The 19,979-nt window shown below is 36.6% G+C and overlaps 1 protein-coding gene across 1 annotated transcript; it reads right to left on the bottom strand.

Moving 5' to 3' along the window:
- Nucleotides 1-1,228: 1,228 nt before the first annotated feature.
- LOC100373589 (sialate:O-sulfotransferase 1-like) lies at nt 1,229-11,211 on the bottom strand. The gene is made up of 4 exons (XM_002739764.4): nt 10,743-11,211; nt 5,320-5,544; nt 4,221-4,415; nt 1,229-2,384 (listed from the first exon to the last, which is right to left on the bottom strand). The coding sequence occupies exons 1-4, from the start codon at nt 10,921-10,923 to the stop codon at nt 2,035-2,037; spliced, it is 951 nt and encodes a 316-aa protein (XP_002739810.1). The 5' UTR covers nt 10,924-11,211; the 3' UTR covers nt 1,229-2,034.
- Between the last annotated feature and the right edge of the window lie 8,768 nt (nt 11,212-19,979).

Raw genomic sequence — 19,979 nt, 5'->3', positions numbered from 1 at the left:
CCCCCTGCAACGCTACCCTAATTTTTAGTGCATGTAGTTTACATTAGGAATATTCAGAGACGCAAACAGTACTCTTCAGTTGTTTCGTGTATAACTACCATTAAACAACTTTTTTTAAATTGTGTAACCACTGAATCAGAGTAAATATAGCGGTATTCTTAGGCTTGCTGTGTTCAGTGCACATCCAAAGCAGTATTCAAACTCCACTACATGACTGGATTTATTGTAGTAGCAACTACGAATACCGGTAATATTAATATTTGATAAACTGCACAGTATACATGTATATTTAATTAGTGTTTCAATTTCCGTTTAGAACAAATTACTCAATATTGAAATGAGCTTCAACTCAGTTTTGCAGATGCTGTATTTTCCCAATTTATTTTGGGTATCCATGGTGGCTTTTAGCAAGCGATTGGTAAAAGGAAATTAATTGTATATACCGATACTACAACTGACGAAATGTATTTCCTTTTGAAGTCTGTAAGTAAAAAGTGTAGACGTATACAATTTTCATTGCTATTAATGATGCTGTGCATTGAAGGTTTAAAACGAAGACTTCATCCCTTTGAGTTCCAAGCGATGATAACGATGCATGGTAAAAATGCAAGTATTCGTTGGTCATGTGCTTGCACGTTTGCAAACGACTCGCTACAGCGCTGTCGTATGTGTAGGTGACTACCTCCTGCTTTAACTCTTTAGGTTCAACATTGAAAACGGGAATTATTTGATATTGTGCATGAAGGTAAATCCTGCACACAGGTGCATGTGCAGTGACATGACAATTAAGTTAAACTGGTGAGTGTATCGGTAATTGAAGTTTTTGTAATTAAATCAACTAAGCATACCAAACTTTAACTTAATTTATAATTGGTTTCATAGCTTAGGTTAAAATAAGGGATATGTAAGTATATGTTGTACCAATCTATACTTATTTTCTACTCAAGCTCAGGTTAAATTAAGTTAAAAGACAATTTAAAATATCAAATACTTTGTGCAACCATGTACTTGCATAGATGCAAAAACCAAACAAATGACTGAAAATTAAAGTTTCTGTTCTGGTTCTAAAATTGTTGCATGGGCAAGTTTTTTTTAAAAAAAATTCCAAAATTTTTAAAAAAAACCCATACAGAGTTGTTTGTCCATATCTTTATCCACCTTTGATTTTTTTCCTTGTATGGTGATCACATAGTATGTTACGTATAGAAATAAATCAGCCACTGGGAAATGTTTTGTAAATTATTTATATTTCTACACTGCAATGTAAACTATGATACAATAGATCAATTGAAAATAAAATTGAATAAAATTAATGTTGGAATCTTGTGAAGCAAATCGTTTTATTAGCACCCTCTATATCAAAGTACGCCCTCTGTGGTGAAGTATATCGCTTTATTTTTGGCGAAGGGAAGTACACCCTCTGGTAGGATAAAGCACTGTACTTTGGAGCGCTGGGGCTTAACCAATTATAAAATAGAGGCACAGCCCCATTGCTTAATGATTCGCTCTTTAAAAGAAATTCGCTGAATTACATTTCAGGAGAGCAATAATGAGACGCTAGTTTTGGACAAAATATATATTCACTTTCTTGGTCCTGGTTTTAATTTAAAGTTAATTTGCATTCCATAGTTAATATAGTGTTTCATAGAATATGACAACCGATTCCAATTTTAATGTGAAATAAACCTTGGACAATGATGACCGGCGAGTTCTCGTTGAGAGCGAGACAGCCACGTGGAAGGGAGGGACTGTGGTTTTACCTCGCAAATCGTGACTCTTGCTCTCTACTGTCAATGACATTTAAAATGTTACCTTTATTTCACATGTGTCAAGTGCAAATTTGAACTTTGAAGCAGTTTATTTTGGCATAATGTATTATAATATTGAAATAACCATAATTATGATACAAACATTGATTATATCCATGTTATTTTAAATGGTGATCGAAGGCGTCAGTCATGATCGGATCACAGACATCATCCTTTGATCCCCAATAATAGTCTCCATCAGCGCCACGTATCCATGGCAACTGTTTTACCAGGATGTTGCCGTGTCAACTAACCTCAGTCCTTTATCATACAGGATCTTATTGACCCTGATGATCCGTCTTTCAATATTGGTGCGCATGGCGTCAGTATATGGGTCAAAGTTCAAAGTGTTATTTTCGGGTCTGTGAAATGATCCTTCTAAATTATTTCTGACACATTCTTGTCTGTATTCGTCGAACGGTAGATCTAAAAATGAAAGAACTTTTTTCAATTCTTTCACAGGGTCTTCTTTGAGGGCTTCGTAGTGTACTACTAAAAGCGGCTTAGTTGTTTTCAGATACACAGTGACTTTATTCTCCCATCCGTTTGAGGCAACTCGTACGAAATCCCTCCACTCTGAAAAAAAAAAGATAAATTATTATTAAGGGGTATTTTCGTAAGCTGTAATCAATTGATTTTAATTTCGTAATAATTTAATGTAATGGGCAAGGTATAAAATGTAATCAGCTATTTTATTCGTTCGTGATTTGTGCAAAGATATTATTTTTGTAAACGTATAAAGCACTTTCCACATTAAATGTCGTAATTCAAACACAATTTCCAATTTTGATTCTCAAACACAAATTATCAAATACATTATACAAATGTAAAACATAATTAGGAATTTGCTTTATCTGTAAAGTGTAGAAATCTCATTCTCATTGTTACAAGCTCATTCGCATACTGTTCCAACTACAGTATAGTAATAGTGATAGAAGGACTGTGTTCCAAAACAGAGTGAACGCTTAATGGAAATTGGTGAAAATGTAATTACACTGGAATGCTATACTACATTTCAAATGGCTGTATTTTTTTGCTCGTTTTTGATTATATAATATATATATATATGAACGTTACGTTCTATAAATTCGGAGACAACTGGGCCAATCGCAAGGTATTATAAAGTGGATGAATACCGCCCGGGTACAGTCCGTATAGAATTCCACTACGATTACTCTGAATGTATGAATATGTTTTGTTTTGTTTGTCATTTGTAATGTACTATGCCATCCTCTTTTACTACTCATAAAATATATGCCATTTGAAGCATTTGGAATACATTTGATTGGATCTATTTTCTATCTCAGGCTAAATCAGTCATGATTAATCGAATAATTTCGGACTTATTGGTAATGGGTATTACCAAAAGGCTTTCTCGCGCCAATGAAAACTTCCTCTTCTGACTCGGTTGTAACGTTTTGAGCTCTTCTGGGGTATAAATGTTTCATGTCAACAAAAATGGTTCTTTAGAAGAATTTTAATTTTAATTGTTGTTCGAATGCTCAGCCGACTGCAGCTGAGTCTGTACATACATACAAGGATGAATTTAATACGTTAAAAAAAGCTTCTCTCTGATTGAGTAGCCAATCAGAAATAACGTTGTAACTAGCTTTTCATTGACTTAACGACTGTGGCGTTTTAACGTATATTCTGGATGAACAATTGAAAATCATGTACGTGCCTTCAAGTACAGGAGTTATTTTTTTCGCATTTATATGCGGTGATATATTTCATTAATTCGGGGAACAGCTGTTTATATTCAAGTATACTGTGAATATTTTGTTGTACAATGGGTTTTTTCTCTCTCTCCACTCAACTGAATAAAAATCGTGTTTCAACTCATCTGTGTCAATGTTCTTTAGTCACGCCGTGTATTCGTGTTCGATATGGTTCCAAATGACGTATTCAATAAAAAAATATTAATAATGATAGCACTTTTTAAAGAGGTCAACCCTACTTACAAATGTAATTTGCAACCGAGCCATATGACAATGACAATATATATTTTATATACGTACGGAATGTTTTGGGGCTAATTGCCTAGTGTGCAATCGCTGCGTTCGGGGTAACGTGCAATTTCACCTCTCTCCTGAAGGAGAACTCAGTATTACAATGTGTAATGAGTTCTTAGCTGAGGTTCTGAGGGTTGAGTTCTTTATTGCACCTTTTCTATGAATAAGTGATTTTCGGTTCAATGCGAGATCTCGCGCTGTGCGTGGAAGATGCAAACAGTCAGAACGTCTGCCGCAAAAAATGAACTTGAGCGCATATTATTGAGCGTGGAAATGCCAAAAAGTACATTCTCGTCTGACGAATCCCACGCGATGTTTGTCCTGTTTTTACGTTTATTTTCACGCATAACGCGGGATCTCGCAGTGAACGAAAAGATTTCTATTGAATCAGCGCCCTTACCTGGAGTATGAAAATCAGACGGATGTGCGAACCCAGTCTTCCCAGCTTGGTGTCTGTTAAACTCAGACTGCAGGGAATGGTACGGATTACGAATTAACAAAATAATAGAATCAAACAGATTCTTTTTCCCAGTTTTGTGAACTTTCCCAACTATCGTAGTACCGGAAAAGTAGTCCACACAGTCTCCAAGGAAACCTAAAAAGTAAGACAAGAATGTTTGATTTACTTGAGTACTAACATTTATTATCGGTCACGTGACTATTTGCAACGGAGAACGGAAGAAAAAAAATATTTCCTCAGATTTAACAGTTAAACAACAATGAAAAACACCCTTCCTGTAAATCGCGCCCTCTAGTGATGGAAGACTTCAATGACGTCAAAATGACGTGTATGACGGGTAAAGGCAATGTCGTTTAGATCGACTACTGTGAATGTATGAACATTCGTCATCGGCGTTGGGTGCAATGTTCTCATGATATATTTAAAAGAAAACATAGATGTTAGAAAAGAGTATAAAAGAACTTTAATCTAAATATTAAAGTTATGATATAAATCGACTGTCAATGTAAGAAGAAATTAAATTGAAACAAACTCGCTCGTCATAAGGTAGAACCCAACTGATGAGTTATTTGAGAAAGTTTGTCATAAATCGCAAGAAAATGTTCATTGATTTATCATGTAATTCATTAAACTATAGTCCCATTACAGCAGGAAACATCATTCTGTTGTATTTTGCCTAATTATTAATCCTGGCATTGCTATTTTAAAAGAAATTACGGGAAATAACGTTTTTATAACTTTTTTTAAATCAACCCATATTTTTGAATTTCATTCCATTATAACAAAAAGTACCCAATCAATCAACAATTTGAGATATGTTATAATATTTCCAGCACAGAAACCAAAATGGTCATCATTCTCTTAAAAACTAACCATTATTTTCTCTAAATAGAGGCTGGTGACCCCAAATACCTGGAAAACAATTTATTTCGAACTAGATATGAGTGTTTTCATTAATTGTGCCATAAAGACAATCCATTAATTGACGGTCCCATTTGTTTCTGTCTATGAACTATAATCATAATTCGGATGTACTTACCGGCCTGCTTGAGGGCGACATGGCACCCAAGGGCACTTCCGGTATATATACCAGTGGCTTGTTCTATCAGATGACGTGTCCACGTACTACCAGAACCAGGAGCGCTAGCCAGGGCCACGAGAGGGCGGCTTCGCGGGGGAGCGAATTCTACCGGACACCTCAAATCAATCGAGGAGGAATCGGTTGTAGACATCAGGGAAAACGTAACATTCACTGGTAATAGATCTGTAATGTAAATAACAACACCATTAATAGCTAAATCACTAATTATTTGATTAGTTTAAAGTTTCTGCCAATGACAGGAGACAATAGAAAACTATTCCAAGAATCAAGTCTCGTGGTTCTCTCGTTCTCGACGAGAACTCGGCAGCCCTTTTATTGAAGGTCTGTTTAGTGTTCTGGAATACAGATCGAGTCTTGTTCAATTTCATTAACATTATACCCCAGAATGATTGTCACTTCAAAGATATTGTATTTTTCATATCAAAGCTGTTTACCGCTATGTTTGGAGATAATGCAATTGTTGACAGGGAGTTCCCGCGACATTTTCAATAAACACAAGCTATATTTGTTGTCTCGCCTCGCTTATGCAACAGGTGGTCGTGTTCAAAACTGGAAACACTGTGTGTAATTTAGGTAACATGTAATTTTTAATATTATTGTTTGCAAGCTGTATGTTAGGGAATACATTGGGCTATGATTTATAAATGCCGTCCTTGCTGCTCATATCTGAGTATTCGTTTGATGAAACAATGAAATACTCTAATACGCATGTGCACTAGTTGTTTTTGGTACGTACAATAACAATCACTGCACATGCGTTCGTCTATATTTATAAATCTGTAGGAATAAATAAAACACTATTTTTTACATAAAAAAAATCAACGTAAGTTAAAATTTACTTTGCTTTCTAAATATCAGATTTCGTAAATTACAACCTGAGAAGAATCGATAATTTGAGTATTTGAGGTTTGAATACGCTTGGCTGTTTTACCACTTAGTTAAAAAAATCATTTTTAAAGCGAGGGAGTGGTCGCCTGCGCATTCTTCAGATGGCCATAGCGTGTCATTGTGTCTACCCATGAGCCTTTGCGTTTTAGCGTATGTTGTTATCGTGGGACTCAATTCCCGCGCATGCGCAGGTGACAACCCTCCCGCTTTAACTCCGTTGTTAGATCAAGTCAGTTTGTCCCAGTCCTTCTGTTATCCAAAAACGTCACACCAAGTTCATAAACAAGACAGAAATCAATATTGCATTTACTAAGTAGTTTTTTTTTTTTTTCAGTCCTTTGACCTCGGTCGTTCCCCAACCAGACTATTAAAAAAAAACAGGTGTCGCTAAATTACTGGACTAATCCCTCGTTCTGTATTGTTTCCACGCACTGTGACATCCGTCTATATGACGTGTCAATATTGTTTTAATTAAAAGACACAACAGGATAGTGTATATCAACTCTCAACTTGAATGTGGAGTATTTGTTTAGATTAATAGGGACATTATTACGAATTGCATGTCAATGGGTTTATTATGTACAATCATAGAGCTATACTTCTATGGTGACATGGATTGTCATTTTTTGAGATTATACAAAAACAAAAAACGTTATATTACTGACAAAATGGCCGCCATACACTAAAATATAACCATTATTTTCTCAATAATTAGGCTGGTGACCCCAACGTGTTTAAATCAGTATCATTATATTGAATACATTCATATTCCCATTTATATGTAGCTTTCTGTGTTGTTAATTTGGATATATAGATTACGGAAGTTAAAATACCGAACTTTTCACAAAGGCACAATCATCGAGATTAAACTGAAGTGGCCATTATTTATGGTGTATGCTCTCACGAACTTCACATCTCGTAAATCTTTGAGTGATACGATCTTTCCCGCCGAAATGTTGATGCAGCATTTACCTTTTTTATATATTTTCTTTTTAATAATTTTTTACCACATGGACGCAATTTCCCTAGTCTTGATCAAAAGTATATAAAAGAAATATGCAAAAAATAATATGTTGGTTTTATTTTGTGAAGGGTGAAAGGTGCCCAAAGGTTAATCATAGTGTCAAGTAGATACGAAAATGGACAACGCATTAAGGGGTTTCCATGGTAACCGCATAAAGTTGACGTGCAAAACGATGGCCATTATTTCATTAAAATTTATGAAGCTGCATCTGTTGTAATGAAAATTGTTGTAACACATGTGTTTGTCAATTTTATGGAAATTTCTTTCACACTCATTGAGCCAAAATGACTTGCGGCGTGATACCAAAATTTAGTGAACACGTGATGATATGCCATGTAACATGGCATATACTTATTACAACATATACCTGGTTGGAAACAATGGTCGACCAAAATTACTTTTTCAGTTGGCTGGACTCAGTAAATGTGCATAACACACAATAACCACAAGTTCTATGCTACTTCACACTTTCCGAAAAACTTCAATGTGCGCGGGAAACTACAAAACCGACGATAATTTTTAAATCAATTTTCAAATTCAGTTGAATTCACTTAATTTATCTAAACTACTGGTACAGGTTTAATTCCCATAACAAAATACTCACGTAATTATGAATAAACCTTCAAACACGTGTTACTACTAAGTGGGCGTCATTTCGCAAGCTGCCGGACCAGGCGAAAAAAAAGCTTAATAAATAACGTAAACATTAGATTCGTATTTTTTCCCTCTCCCAAGTGACCTGTAGCATATGTGTATGGTTTAGCTTCAAAGTCTCCATTGTATACTCCCGTGTGTGGAGCAAACAGTAGGAGTCTTTGAGTTAGTGTGTCTGTATGTGTGTGTGTGTGTGTACGTATGTAAGGAAATAACACCGAATAAAAGTACATGGTCTATACTATGTTGAATGAAAGTAAACATCTACAGCGTACGTGGCTCGCGTATGGTACAAAATCACCCAGCTTTACGCCATGCAGCTCAGTCACCGGTCACCCCCCCCCACTACCAAAGGATGCTTAACAACCGAGTTTATCACGTACAGAGAGTGTGAGACTTCCATGTCATGTACGTGTTTAGTGTAGGGTTGAATTTTGTGTAAACTTAAATTAACCATGGAGGTATAATTTACTATAAACAGGTATAAACGCATCGCACAAGTAAATTTACTCTTATTCTCGTAAAACATCGCATAGCAACCGAGAAATAAAAAGGCCCGCCCTTGGTTACGAGTACAGTGATGTGAAATGATCATGGGGTTTAAAGGACGTTTAAACAGACAAAATAGGGGGATTAACTCGACTAGAAACAAACGGAATTTAATTTTTACTGCACAAGCGATATGACATATATTGTACGTCCATATATGGTTATATGGCCTCATTAATATGCATAACTGTAATATATCAGGCACTGTTGAGAATATGCATTCGGTGCAATGTTGAAGCCATTGGACAAGATAGCTAACATACCAGATGACCATATGTGACCTAATTAATATGCATAACTATATTAAGCACTGCTGCAGATAGTGATATGCAGTCAAAGCTATAATGAAGGCAACAGAAAACAGATATGACTAATGTCAAATAAAAATCCGCCATTTTATTATTCAGATTTGCTTGTAGTCGGTCGTGATATAATCACGAAAAAGTCCTGATATACACTTATTAACCTTTACTTATCATGTATTTTATTCAGTCTTATTTGTAGTCAATCGTGATAAAACCCGTAACAATCCGGTAATTTAACGCGCCGTGTAACATATGCGAATCAGCCTAACTTGTACGATGAATGGTACAACATAAAGTACAAGCCGGTAACTCTGTGCGTAATGAAACATCCGCGAACGAGCCTACATGTGTACCATGGCATAACGAATAGTTATCACTCTGCTCTGACAATCCGCATGGGGTTGTACGTTCGAGTGCTGGCCATACCATGGTGTTATAACGCTGGCTTTCCTCCTACTGTCTCTCTCTCTACACACAGGAGTAAATTGTAACCTGGTATAGAATATTTAGCATACTTAATCCAACTGGGCCTATATGGCAGCCGAGGTTGTATGCTCAATCAGGAGTTTAGATAAATATCTTACAGGATTGTGTCTGATTGGCCACCCAACCGTGAAACTTAACACTCAGACCAATCAGAGAGCAGCTTGTTCAGGTTTTTAATCGACGTATCCAATGCTTCGACTCAACTAGGTGATGGCGGAATTAAAGATCGCGGTTCTCATTAATGGGGCGTTAATAAATTGTGTCAATAACGTTGATGGTACCGTATCCCGTGACGATTTACGTCTGGGAACAGTTTAGTTGTTAATCCTAGCGGTTTAAATGCATCTACTCGTTATATTATTGCAACAATCGTGAAAATCTGGCACCATGTTAAAACCCCTCCAACAAATCAAGAGATTCAATGTTTTGTTTTGTTGACAGAGGTAAAAATCGAAATAAAAAAAAAAAATTCCGTAGTTCAAGTTACGCAATGTCCATAACAAAACAAGGTGGTTACAACGGTTTGATGTTACATATTTGAAAAATGAGGGCTGAAGAAAATTGCTTTTCAGTATTTTAGCATTTCATATTCAATTGGAATATATATTTTTTAAATTTCTTTCACAACATTGTTTGTCCGCAACATTCCCCAGCCTAACAGTTTTCAAATTAGTAGCGCCTTACACGTGGCACCAGTGAGTTTAACTAATGTACACCGTAAAACCACTCCAAATTAAAGTAGAAACCTACTCATAAAGGCAAATTTATTCATGTTCCACAAATTGATTTGGAAAAAATAGGGCTCACCACCCCATTTTTCGAGAAAATGGTGGTCGTCTTTTAGTGGATAGTTGCTGGCAGTATTAATACGCTTTTAACCATAGGCAGAGATCATGCCATATCTCAAATTGCTGGCTGGTAACATGGGCTGAAAAAAAATACATATTGCAAATGATGTGGTACTGGTCGTCCTTAATTATCTAAAAAAGTGTCATAAATGAAATTTTGTAACTTTATGTACCATGGAACTGTTCCAAAAATGCCGATTTTTAACAAATTTATATGAGGCAAAGTTTCTCAAATACGTTACTGTTACACACACTATTTTATTGTGCCATGGGTAAATAGCTTCGTATAGCTTTCATGATAAACCAATGAACATTTTCATGCGATTTATGACTCAAATTCCCCCAAATTATAAGTAGGCTTCTACCTTAAATGGTGTGTTGTCGCCCATATTGACTAATTTAACAACCCGAATCCGGTGCAATCTCTGCGCGGATCTTGGTCCCATGAACTATTCAAATTCCAAGTTATTGGGCTATCTGGATTCTGAAGATGTACATACGATATTTTGGGGGGAAATATATTTTAAACGATGAAAATAAGTTTTTCGAGTCTCTGAATACAGAGTGTATTGTCATATTACGTATCATCATTTGTAGCGTTCGTACCTGAAATATGTGACCTTTGATTGAGATGATCCTGTGATGTGGACGATTGGTTGCCATAGTGACTATCCGCCCGTTGAATATCCCAATCGTTTTGAGATACTTTATTAATGACGAGCAAATTCAAAATAATAACGATCCCGGCGACCACCAAAGATTTCTTTGGTCGTTTCAATGAAACCATCGTTCTTTACAGTAAAACTATATATCTCAAAAAAGACGACGAGAGCACTACCCAGTATGGAGGCGGATGTACGCACAGTTGTTACTCAGTTTCACAATTCTACATTAAAAACAGTTCTCCATGCTTGGTCACGTGTCACATAGTCACTGATCACGGAAGTCCATTCAGCCTTTTGATATTTTCGGGCTTAGTTTCGTGGTACCGTCTTATATCTTCGTAGCGTATCCTCTGCTTGTGGGCAATACAACCGCCAGTGTCAGCGACGTAGTACGTATATATTATACACGGATTTTGGTTCACTTCGCCGGAGCACAAGCTGTCGCCATCATATAAAATATACGGCACCACGCTGTACAATGATTAGTCGCATGAATACACAATATAAAACTATGTCATTTACAGCGTCCACGAAACTGAGCTGCGATTTCAAAGTTTCAAAATCGCATGGCGCCCAGTTTCTAGTCGTGTTATTGCACGTACTGTTGATATAAATGACTGCCACATGTTCTGAAGTAACATCAGAAATATACACGCTATTCTCAACAGAGTATGAATGTGATGGCTGATATTTATTTGCACTGTGAAATAGAATATATGTATAATAAACAGTGTATACCTTTCATTTCATTCGATTCCAAATGCCACCCTTGCCATAACGCCGAACTCTAAACCTTGACGCTAAACTATTCACATTTAAATTCAGAAATGCATGACCATTCACTAATTATTTGTTATTGATTAACGTCTTTCTGGGCCACATGCCCATATAACTAAAACATATAACAATATGCACATAACTAATTTCATGAATTCAATCATGCGAGGGCTTCCTCCCTCATTTGTATATATATTTTCCGAGGATAAGTAATTTTTACCGCGTTATCTTTTTTAATTTGCCATGAGTAGGGATATGCCAAAAGTATTTTGTAATCAATGTGGTTCTTAGAATGAGATATAAAGGGCACTCAATAACGAAATGTAATTCGTCCTCGATTGCATTTAAGGAGCAAAACGCACAATGTTCTCTCTTCGTTCACTACAACCAAATAATGCTCTCCCTGAGTACGTATTATATGACATGTACAACGAATGCTACACTGTATCACTCTTGTTTATAACAATCTGTTACCCGCTGTCTGAACTCCGCCATGAATAACTCGACATTTCTCTGAGCAAACCACGCAACATCGAATCCATAAAATATTTTTAATTTCTGTTGTCCATGATATGTTCCCATAGTTGTCCAAATTGTACATCAATTTATACGCTTGTTTGGCAATTCTGAATCCCGGTAGTTCAGATAGGTGTAACCAATAGTTTATACGCTTAGCACATATTTTACATAAATTGGTATTCCCCAACACTCCCCTAGCACTGCTTCATTACATGTTTGCACTCCAACCCATAAACAAGTGTTTACAATACTTTAATTTTAAGCGCTCTGCTTGCATCATGTACATGTATTTCAGTATCATACAATGAGTATAGGCAAGATTAAAGTTTCAACGAATTTAAAGTACATGTAAACATCTAACTCAATGCATGGTCATTCACTAATCAGCATACACAAGAGTCGCAATTTGATATGTATGGTATGTATTATGCATGGATTTCCCCCACGAGTTTTGAGACCTGGTAATCACGTAATCATGTCAGAGACTTTCAGTCATTGGCCGATGACGTTTTAAATGTCCAATTAAATGTTTATTGTTCAAGCTATGGTAAAAGAAACGATATACCACGGTTTAGAAGACAGATGCCAAACGTGAATGACACACGGTAAAATGAAATTTTTAAAATAAATGTTTTATTACCATGGAGGTAAAAATCGACATTAATCGGTGTCTGTATTTTTTCATTTGTGTCGATTGAGACGATTTTACTAATATCAACGTTGTATATAACAAAAAAAAACTACTCAAACGAAGCTCGAAACATTGATGTACTGGTGCAAATGTGTGTCACCCCTCGTTGAGTCTATAATCATTGTATGCTAGTTTCAGGGCTCATTTCATTTTACCACGGTTACAAGTACGACGTTTCGGGCGCTGTATCACTTATGTTCATGGTTTTTAGTGCTTCAAAGTTATTTTCATGTTTCATAATTAATTGAATGAAGTTAGTTTGATATTTAAAACAATAAACCAACACCGCAGCCGATTATACCCCGAAATATTATACAGTTCACGACGTATATGCACGAGTCGCCATGCACCATTGCAATGAAAACGAAATATTTCAAACTTTGCACGCAGATGACGCTGTTCCTAGGCTGGCGTTCATTGAGTCACCACTACTCACTACTGGGAACTGTCCTATTACACCCAGGCGAAACAAGTCTGTTCCATCAATATGTAGTTAGAGTGACAATTGGGAACTTGTTGTACCACACATTCTTAACAGAATGCACATGAAGGTATATCAATACATGTATATACTATTAGCACACACTTACCTGGCGTATGGATCAACCATGGTCATAGAGGTTCCTTTAGGGGGAGGATCTCCCATTGCACCTCGGCTGGGGCCGATACCTAAGACCACTTCAAACGCGGGTTAGTCGGGCACATAATTTATAAAGTGGAGATACTTTCGCGCCATCTCGTGTTTTTGTTTTCCAAGTATAAACAACCACCACCAATATATGATGGCGACTGTTGTCCACATCGTCTATAGAAAAAGGTGTGACTGCTTTTTCTTTCCGATGCATATTGAATATATTTTGTCTTTCAAATCCGACACATCTTTGATAGACGATTCGTGCGTTTCAAGTGCGCGTGACCCGATTACGTCAATAACGCGACAGGCTCGTTCGACGGAAGCCCATGCATGACACACGCCGTCAACGGCGCATATTTACTCACATTTGTACGTAGCGACTGCGCATCGCCGTAAGATTACAGTACTACCCGGTATATAAAGTCGAATGCTTGTCAGCGAACACTAGGTGTCATATCAATGGTTACATTTGAAATTGTGGTTGTTTTATAACAACCAATACAGACAAGGACTACAGAATTACGACGTGACACTTAAAGCGCAGCAGTCGTCGCGCTGCGCATGTGCGACATTTGTTTTGATAAACATTGATTTTCCCACAATCCAATGCGCTCTTCAAATGGAAATCACATTGGCAGAAGTATGAGGTTTGACTTGGGCGCGATTTGCACTGATTACCGCCGGTGACTCTTTCGTTACCTTCCAATCACATGAAAATTACCTAATTAAAGCTTGAAAACGTCTCAGTTCGTACTCGTTGTTCTGCGCAACAGTTAAAGTCGCCATCTTTGTTTATATGACACCCACTACCGCGCTGTAAACCTGCAAATGGACTAACGGCAAATGCAGTTTGCAAAGGCGAAGCTACCAGCGTCGTGCTTATCTACACATGTATATATTGTAGACTTATCAGTATTTATCTGTGTTCGTTTGTTGTGTATCGGACAAATTACTCATCAGTGGCGCGCTTAAAAATGTGTAGAGAATATTTTCCTGCATATGTTGCATACATGCATGCAATATGTGTCCCGATAAACAAGTATTCGTCAATGTGGTGAAATGATCGATAAAACCTCGAAGATGGCATGCATCCAGGAGCCATGGCGCATCACACTCGAAAACTAGTTTATTATGGGTGTAACCTAAACTCACATTGAACAGCATTGTAAACTAAACAAAAGGTGCACGACACTCATCCCAATACTTGAGACGGATCACGCCCTATATGGTATATGTACGCCGTGAGATTAACTATTAACTTTGTCATGGTTGATTTCATACGCAATCTGGTTTCAATGCGATGAAATGTGAGTTGAATTATTCGGTGTAGGGGTATAATTATAAAGCTGAGGCTCAGCCGCAGGCGAATAATCACGGGTACATTGTCATATTATGTTGCTTGTAACCACTTGATTAATCAGTGGGTTACAATTTTCGCCGATGGCATCACAGGCACGTGGAAGTTAGCTCATCTATCACCTGGTAATAGACGAACGTTCAATGATTGTCGATATTGACGGATTTACAGTCGTTATTTTTGCCAACTGTATCGCTGTAAATCAGGCGAATATAACACTATGGTCCACTACGTTCTCTGTAAGCCACTAAATTGAATTAGATACAAATGCATATATTTTCCAAGTGACATAGAATACGATTTTAGGCATGGCGTGATTGTTATGACTTAAAGCGTCCCAAGCGACGATAACAACACACGCTAAAAACGCAAAGGCTCAGGGGTAGACGTCTGTTTGTAAACAATGGCACGCTATGGCCATATGACGCATGCGCAGGTGACAACTCCCCCGCTTTAAGGTTTAAAATTAATAAATAAAAATAATCATTTACAGTCTGCGCTGTTATCGAGTGTACCCATAATGTTTTTATTTTTGCAATAAACTCACTTTAAATGTTCGGAGGTCACCAATTTTGGTGGTTTCATTTTAGTGGATTCAAGTTGTTACCATTATGTCAGTAAATACAGAGCTTTTACCATTGGTAAATTTACCATTTACCATCCCAATTTTGTATTGGTAATGACGTGTTAGATTATACCGATAAGTATAGATGTTTGGGGATTGTTTTGGATGAATTCGTTGATTATTCTGTAACTGCTGCTATCGCAGCAGACTCGGCAAGTAGAGCGTTAGGAGCGTTATTCGTTAAATTTAAAACTATCAAGAATCTTGGGTTTTCCACATTTGCAAAGTTATATGATGCCAGTGTCGCGACTATACTTGACTATTGTTCCGGAGTTTGGGGTTTTAGTAAATTTGAATAGTGTGAAATGATTCAAAATAGGGCTTTAATATTTTTTCTTGTCGCCCATAGGTTTTCCCCTCTCCTGGCTGTTAAAGGTGACACTGGGTGAGTCTCATGCAGAAATCGGAGATGGGCCCATATGGTTAGACTGTGGAAGCATCTTACTGAACTTGATGACAATAGACTAGTTAAACAAGTATTTCTGTGGGATCACTCCCTAAATTATAATAATTGGTCATCGGAGATTTACCAAATTATGGAGTTCGTCGACTTAAATTATGAACACCTAATTGACGTAAATATACATGCATTACGAGAAAATATTGCGAGGAGGTCAGAGTTATCTTGGTCAGAAGATGTTAGTAACAAACCAAAGTTACGTGTCTATGCAACTTTTAAATTTGAATATAAACCAGAAAAGTACGTGCTAATAAATTTAAGTCGGGGTCAAAGGTCACTATTAGCTCAACTGCGCATGGGCATTTTGACTCATCGCATTGAGACTGGGCGATTTATACACGAGCCTGTAAGTGAACGAATCTGTAAATTTTGTGATGCAAACGTTGTTGAGGACGAAATGCATTTTTTTGTTTGACTGTCAGCGCTACAATGAATTGAGGCACGAGTATCTAGATTGAATTCTTAATGAAATAACTGGATTATCACGGGAACAAATACTGGTTCGTTTATTTTCAGGGCCAATAAGAAAACTTGCTCTTTTTATAGAAAAGGCTTTTTACAGAAGAAGAAATTTGTTGTACGTCTGAATTTAATGAACTACACGATTGTATTGTTGATATATTATTTCAAACTCTCTTTCATAACCTTTATTTGTGAATGTAATCGTTATTATTTAAGGTGACTTATAATTACACTGGGCTGGGCAGTTCTCTGAGCTGCAGGTCACTATAATAAATTACTTACTACTACTATTCATATTCTGACCTTTGACAGTTATATTTATTCTGACCTCACTATGCAGACTGTTGGTGGGGTATTTTTTGTTGTCTTACATTATTTCAAAAATCTGGGTTCTGTGTCAAAAGATACATTTTTTTCTTTAACATTGTGCTTAATGGAATTTTAAGTGCTTACGGAATTAACACATTTTCTAAAAATGTCGAGTTTAATAAAATGTTAAAAAATTCTCAAAATACGTCACTTTAACACACAAAAGAATACTATTTATGGTGCCTTGGACAATGACTAAGGCTCAACGATTTTACATAATAAATCAATTAATATTGTCGTGCAATTAATGACAAACTTTCTCAAAATATGAGTGGGCTTCTACCTTAAAATATTGGAAGGAATCCAAACAGTTAGACGGATAGAAATGAAGACAAACAGTCTTGACTATATACTGTTAAAATTTTGTAGAGTTGTGAATAGTGGGACATACTCAAAAAACGATTTCAAAATATAGATAACAGGTGCAAACATTCTCTCTTTTGAATGCTTAGCAAGATTTAGCAAGGCTGTACATAAATAATAAAAAAAGAAACATGGTGAAAATAACAAATGGCGAGATCTCCATATGCACTATATTTAACTTTTAACAAAACGATAATACATTTAAATTTTGAACTGTTACAGCCATTTTAATTATGAGCATTAGCAAACTTCTTACTGAGTGAATTGTTATGCAAATTAGCAATTATCTCAGCTTTTTTTAAGTGCACATCTCAGAACTTTACAAAAAATAGCTCCTAGACGCTTTGACCTTTTGTTTTGAAATTTTCACAAATGATTGACAATGTGTTTATCTTCAAAACGCCGTCGGGCATTGTTTTTGGTTCAACAGTATTACAACAATCGCACAGACAACTAGCCTGGGTGTTAATTTATGCATAAACTCGAAGTAGTGAAATTGTAGCTGCTGCCCTGCAAAATTGACAACTGGTAGACAGTTTTCAAGACGGAACTTTTTTCATAGTAAACAGATGTACCCATAAACCAATTTTGACAGGAAACAGAAGCATAGTTTAGGAGCTAATTTTTTTAAAATCACTTTTGACCAAAACAGCACATTTTTGTGCATATTTCAAACTACAGTGTCCATAAAAAAAATACTAACAACATTTTAAAATTCATACAATAAGCTCTCCGAAAATATATAGTTTTGGGGACAAGGGAGATCATCTTGTTTTCCTAATCAACTAATTAAAATACCTGTCAAGTAAACTGCATCTTTACCTTAATGGATACCAAAATGATATAAAAAACAAACAAATCTCACGAGACGAGACTTATATAATTGTTAACAGTGTTATAATATTGTATACATAACTATTGCTATTACGACCATCGATTGTGTCTGAATAACCTGTTAATTCACCAGCAGGTCGAGGTTTATTTTCAATAACATACGTGAAATTGAAACACATCCATGCGTGAGCTGACGATGCACAAACTCAGGAAGGTAGCGACTTCTCATTTCGTGGGTAGTACATGTATAGTCGTTGTTGGTCAGTCTGGGGCGCGATCTGTTTTTTACTGTGTAGAGAAACGATAGCACATTTTGTTGGGGGTCAGGGGTGGACACGATTAAATGGAAAATCTAACAGCACAACAGCTCTTAATATATTGTGGGTGAAATGAAATGTCAAATAAATTACAAATAGCACACACAGTGTCGGGTAATCCAAACAATGATTTATGCATTATGAATTTTGTTCAAAATACAAGATTTTCTATGCCAAACGCATGTTACCCGCGTATATTTAGTAACTGTCAGAATGATCTGAGCCTATCTTGCACAAGAAAATTTAGCATCTACCGCCAACCCACCCGGCCAACTCAATGCCCTAAATATATGACATATTGTTCACTGCAATACAAAGAGGCGTGAATTAGAATACGTGCAATTGTTTTAGCATCGTCATGGAAACAGGCGTGAGAATCTCTACAGTTACACAGTAATTACACGAACAAGATAATCGTACCCATCTAACATAATATAAATTTCAGAGGATTACTTGTTTTTTTTTTCAGTAACCCTGTTGAACCAACTCTCTCCAACGTAGTAACCAAGGGAAACCAATTATTTAAATTAGTTGCCCGGATGAAGCAACTCTTTATAACTGAACCATATGATTTAACCCATCTAACTTGGTAACACAGATAAGCCAACTGTCTTAACCCGGATGAACAAACTCCATCTTAGTAACCCGGTAGTAACGTGGCATTATTGATCGACGGCAGCTGATGTCTACTAGAGGTTTTCTACTCGAATGTTATCGGGAGAAGGGTGGGAAATGTGTTGTGTGATTGCATCGGCATGATAGAACACAAGCGAAACTCGTGCAAAATGTGTGAACAAATTTTCAAACGACACGCTATTGTACTTTCTGCTCGAAAACATTTATTGTGAAATTAAGCACTACAACTAATTTTCCAAACAAATTTAATACTTCGGCCATCTTCCCTCCAAGCTTCTCCAAGCTTACCCAATAAAACTGTCCAGAGGCACCCTAGTTGTAAGTTCACACAACACTCGAGCGTAACGTGGTAAACTAGCACCTCGAAGAGACCCGGGATACGTGAGGTGATCGTACTTCTGATGAGTAACCCTCTCTTTCTCGCTCGTTAAATGCATCTTGTAAGTCAAATTATATATAAAAGTTAAAGCGAGGGAGTCGGCACCTGCGCATGTATCAGATGATCATAGCGTGTCATTGTTTACAAACAAGGGACTATCCATGAGCCTTTGCGTCTTTGTTTATTTGATGTGAATGATGTGAATACATGAACGTGCGTTAAATTCCCCGATGTGCGTAAAACGTCTTTATTTATGTTCTCCGATTTGTTTTGATGAGATCAGACGATTCATTTTGTAAATTTCTAAATTCGATGCAGTTTGTTAACAAATGGCCAATTTGACTAATCTATTGCGTTCAGCATGCCTCACGATTATCTTTCGACTAATGGGTGTCGAATAATGTAAAGTTCTTTAAACAAAGAAATCAAGAGCCTTTGCGTCTTTAGCATGTGTTGTTGTCGTCGCTTGGGATTCAATTCTCGCGCGTGCGCAGGTGACGACCCTCCTGCTTTAACATTTTTAAATACAATATCCACAAAGTCTAACACAAGCTAGACATCATTAATCAGTATGGTGCCTAAATATTTCTAACTATTTTGAGTTTCAAAATTAAGGGAACGTTAACACGGTTAAACCTGCGCCTGTCGCCATCAGGCTGATATATAAAACCAACACCCATATTCTCAGAAAATGTTCTCTTGATTATTTTGGCTCTACTCACGACAAACAATGGTTTTCACACTGACTAATAAGA

Source organism: Saccoglossus kowalevskii, chromosome 14 (genome assembly GCF_978046115.1).
Source record: "Saccoglossus kowalevskii chromosome 14, keSacKowa6.1, whole genome shotgun sequence".
NCBI lineage: Eukaryota > Metazoa > Hemichordata > Enteropneusta > Harrimaniidae > Saccoglossus > Saccoglossus kowalevskii.
This window is presented reverse-complemented; position numbering and strand designations above follow the sequence as displayed.

Excerpts from the sequence above, each read along its gene's own strand:
- LOC100373589 (XM_002739764.4), bottom strand. The coding sequence starts at position 10,923 with ATGGTTTCATTGAAACGACCAAAGAAATCTTTGGTGGTCGCCGGGATC. Across the intron at positions 4,416-5,319 it reads TGTCGCCCTCAAGCAGGCCG|GTTTCCTTGGAGACTGTGTG; the intron begins GTAAGTACATCC and ends CTTACTTTTTAG. Across the intron at positions 2,385-4,220 it reads GTCTGATTTTCATACTCCAG|AGTGGAGGGATTTCGTACGA; the intron begins GTAAGGGCGCTG and ends TTTTTTTTTCAG.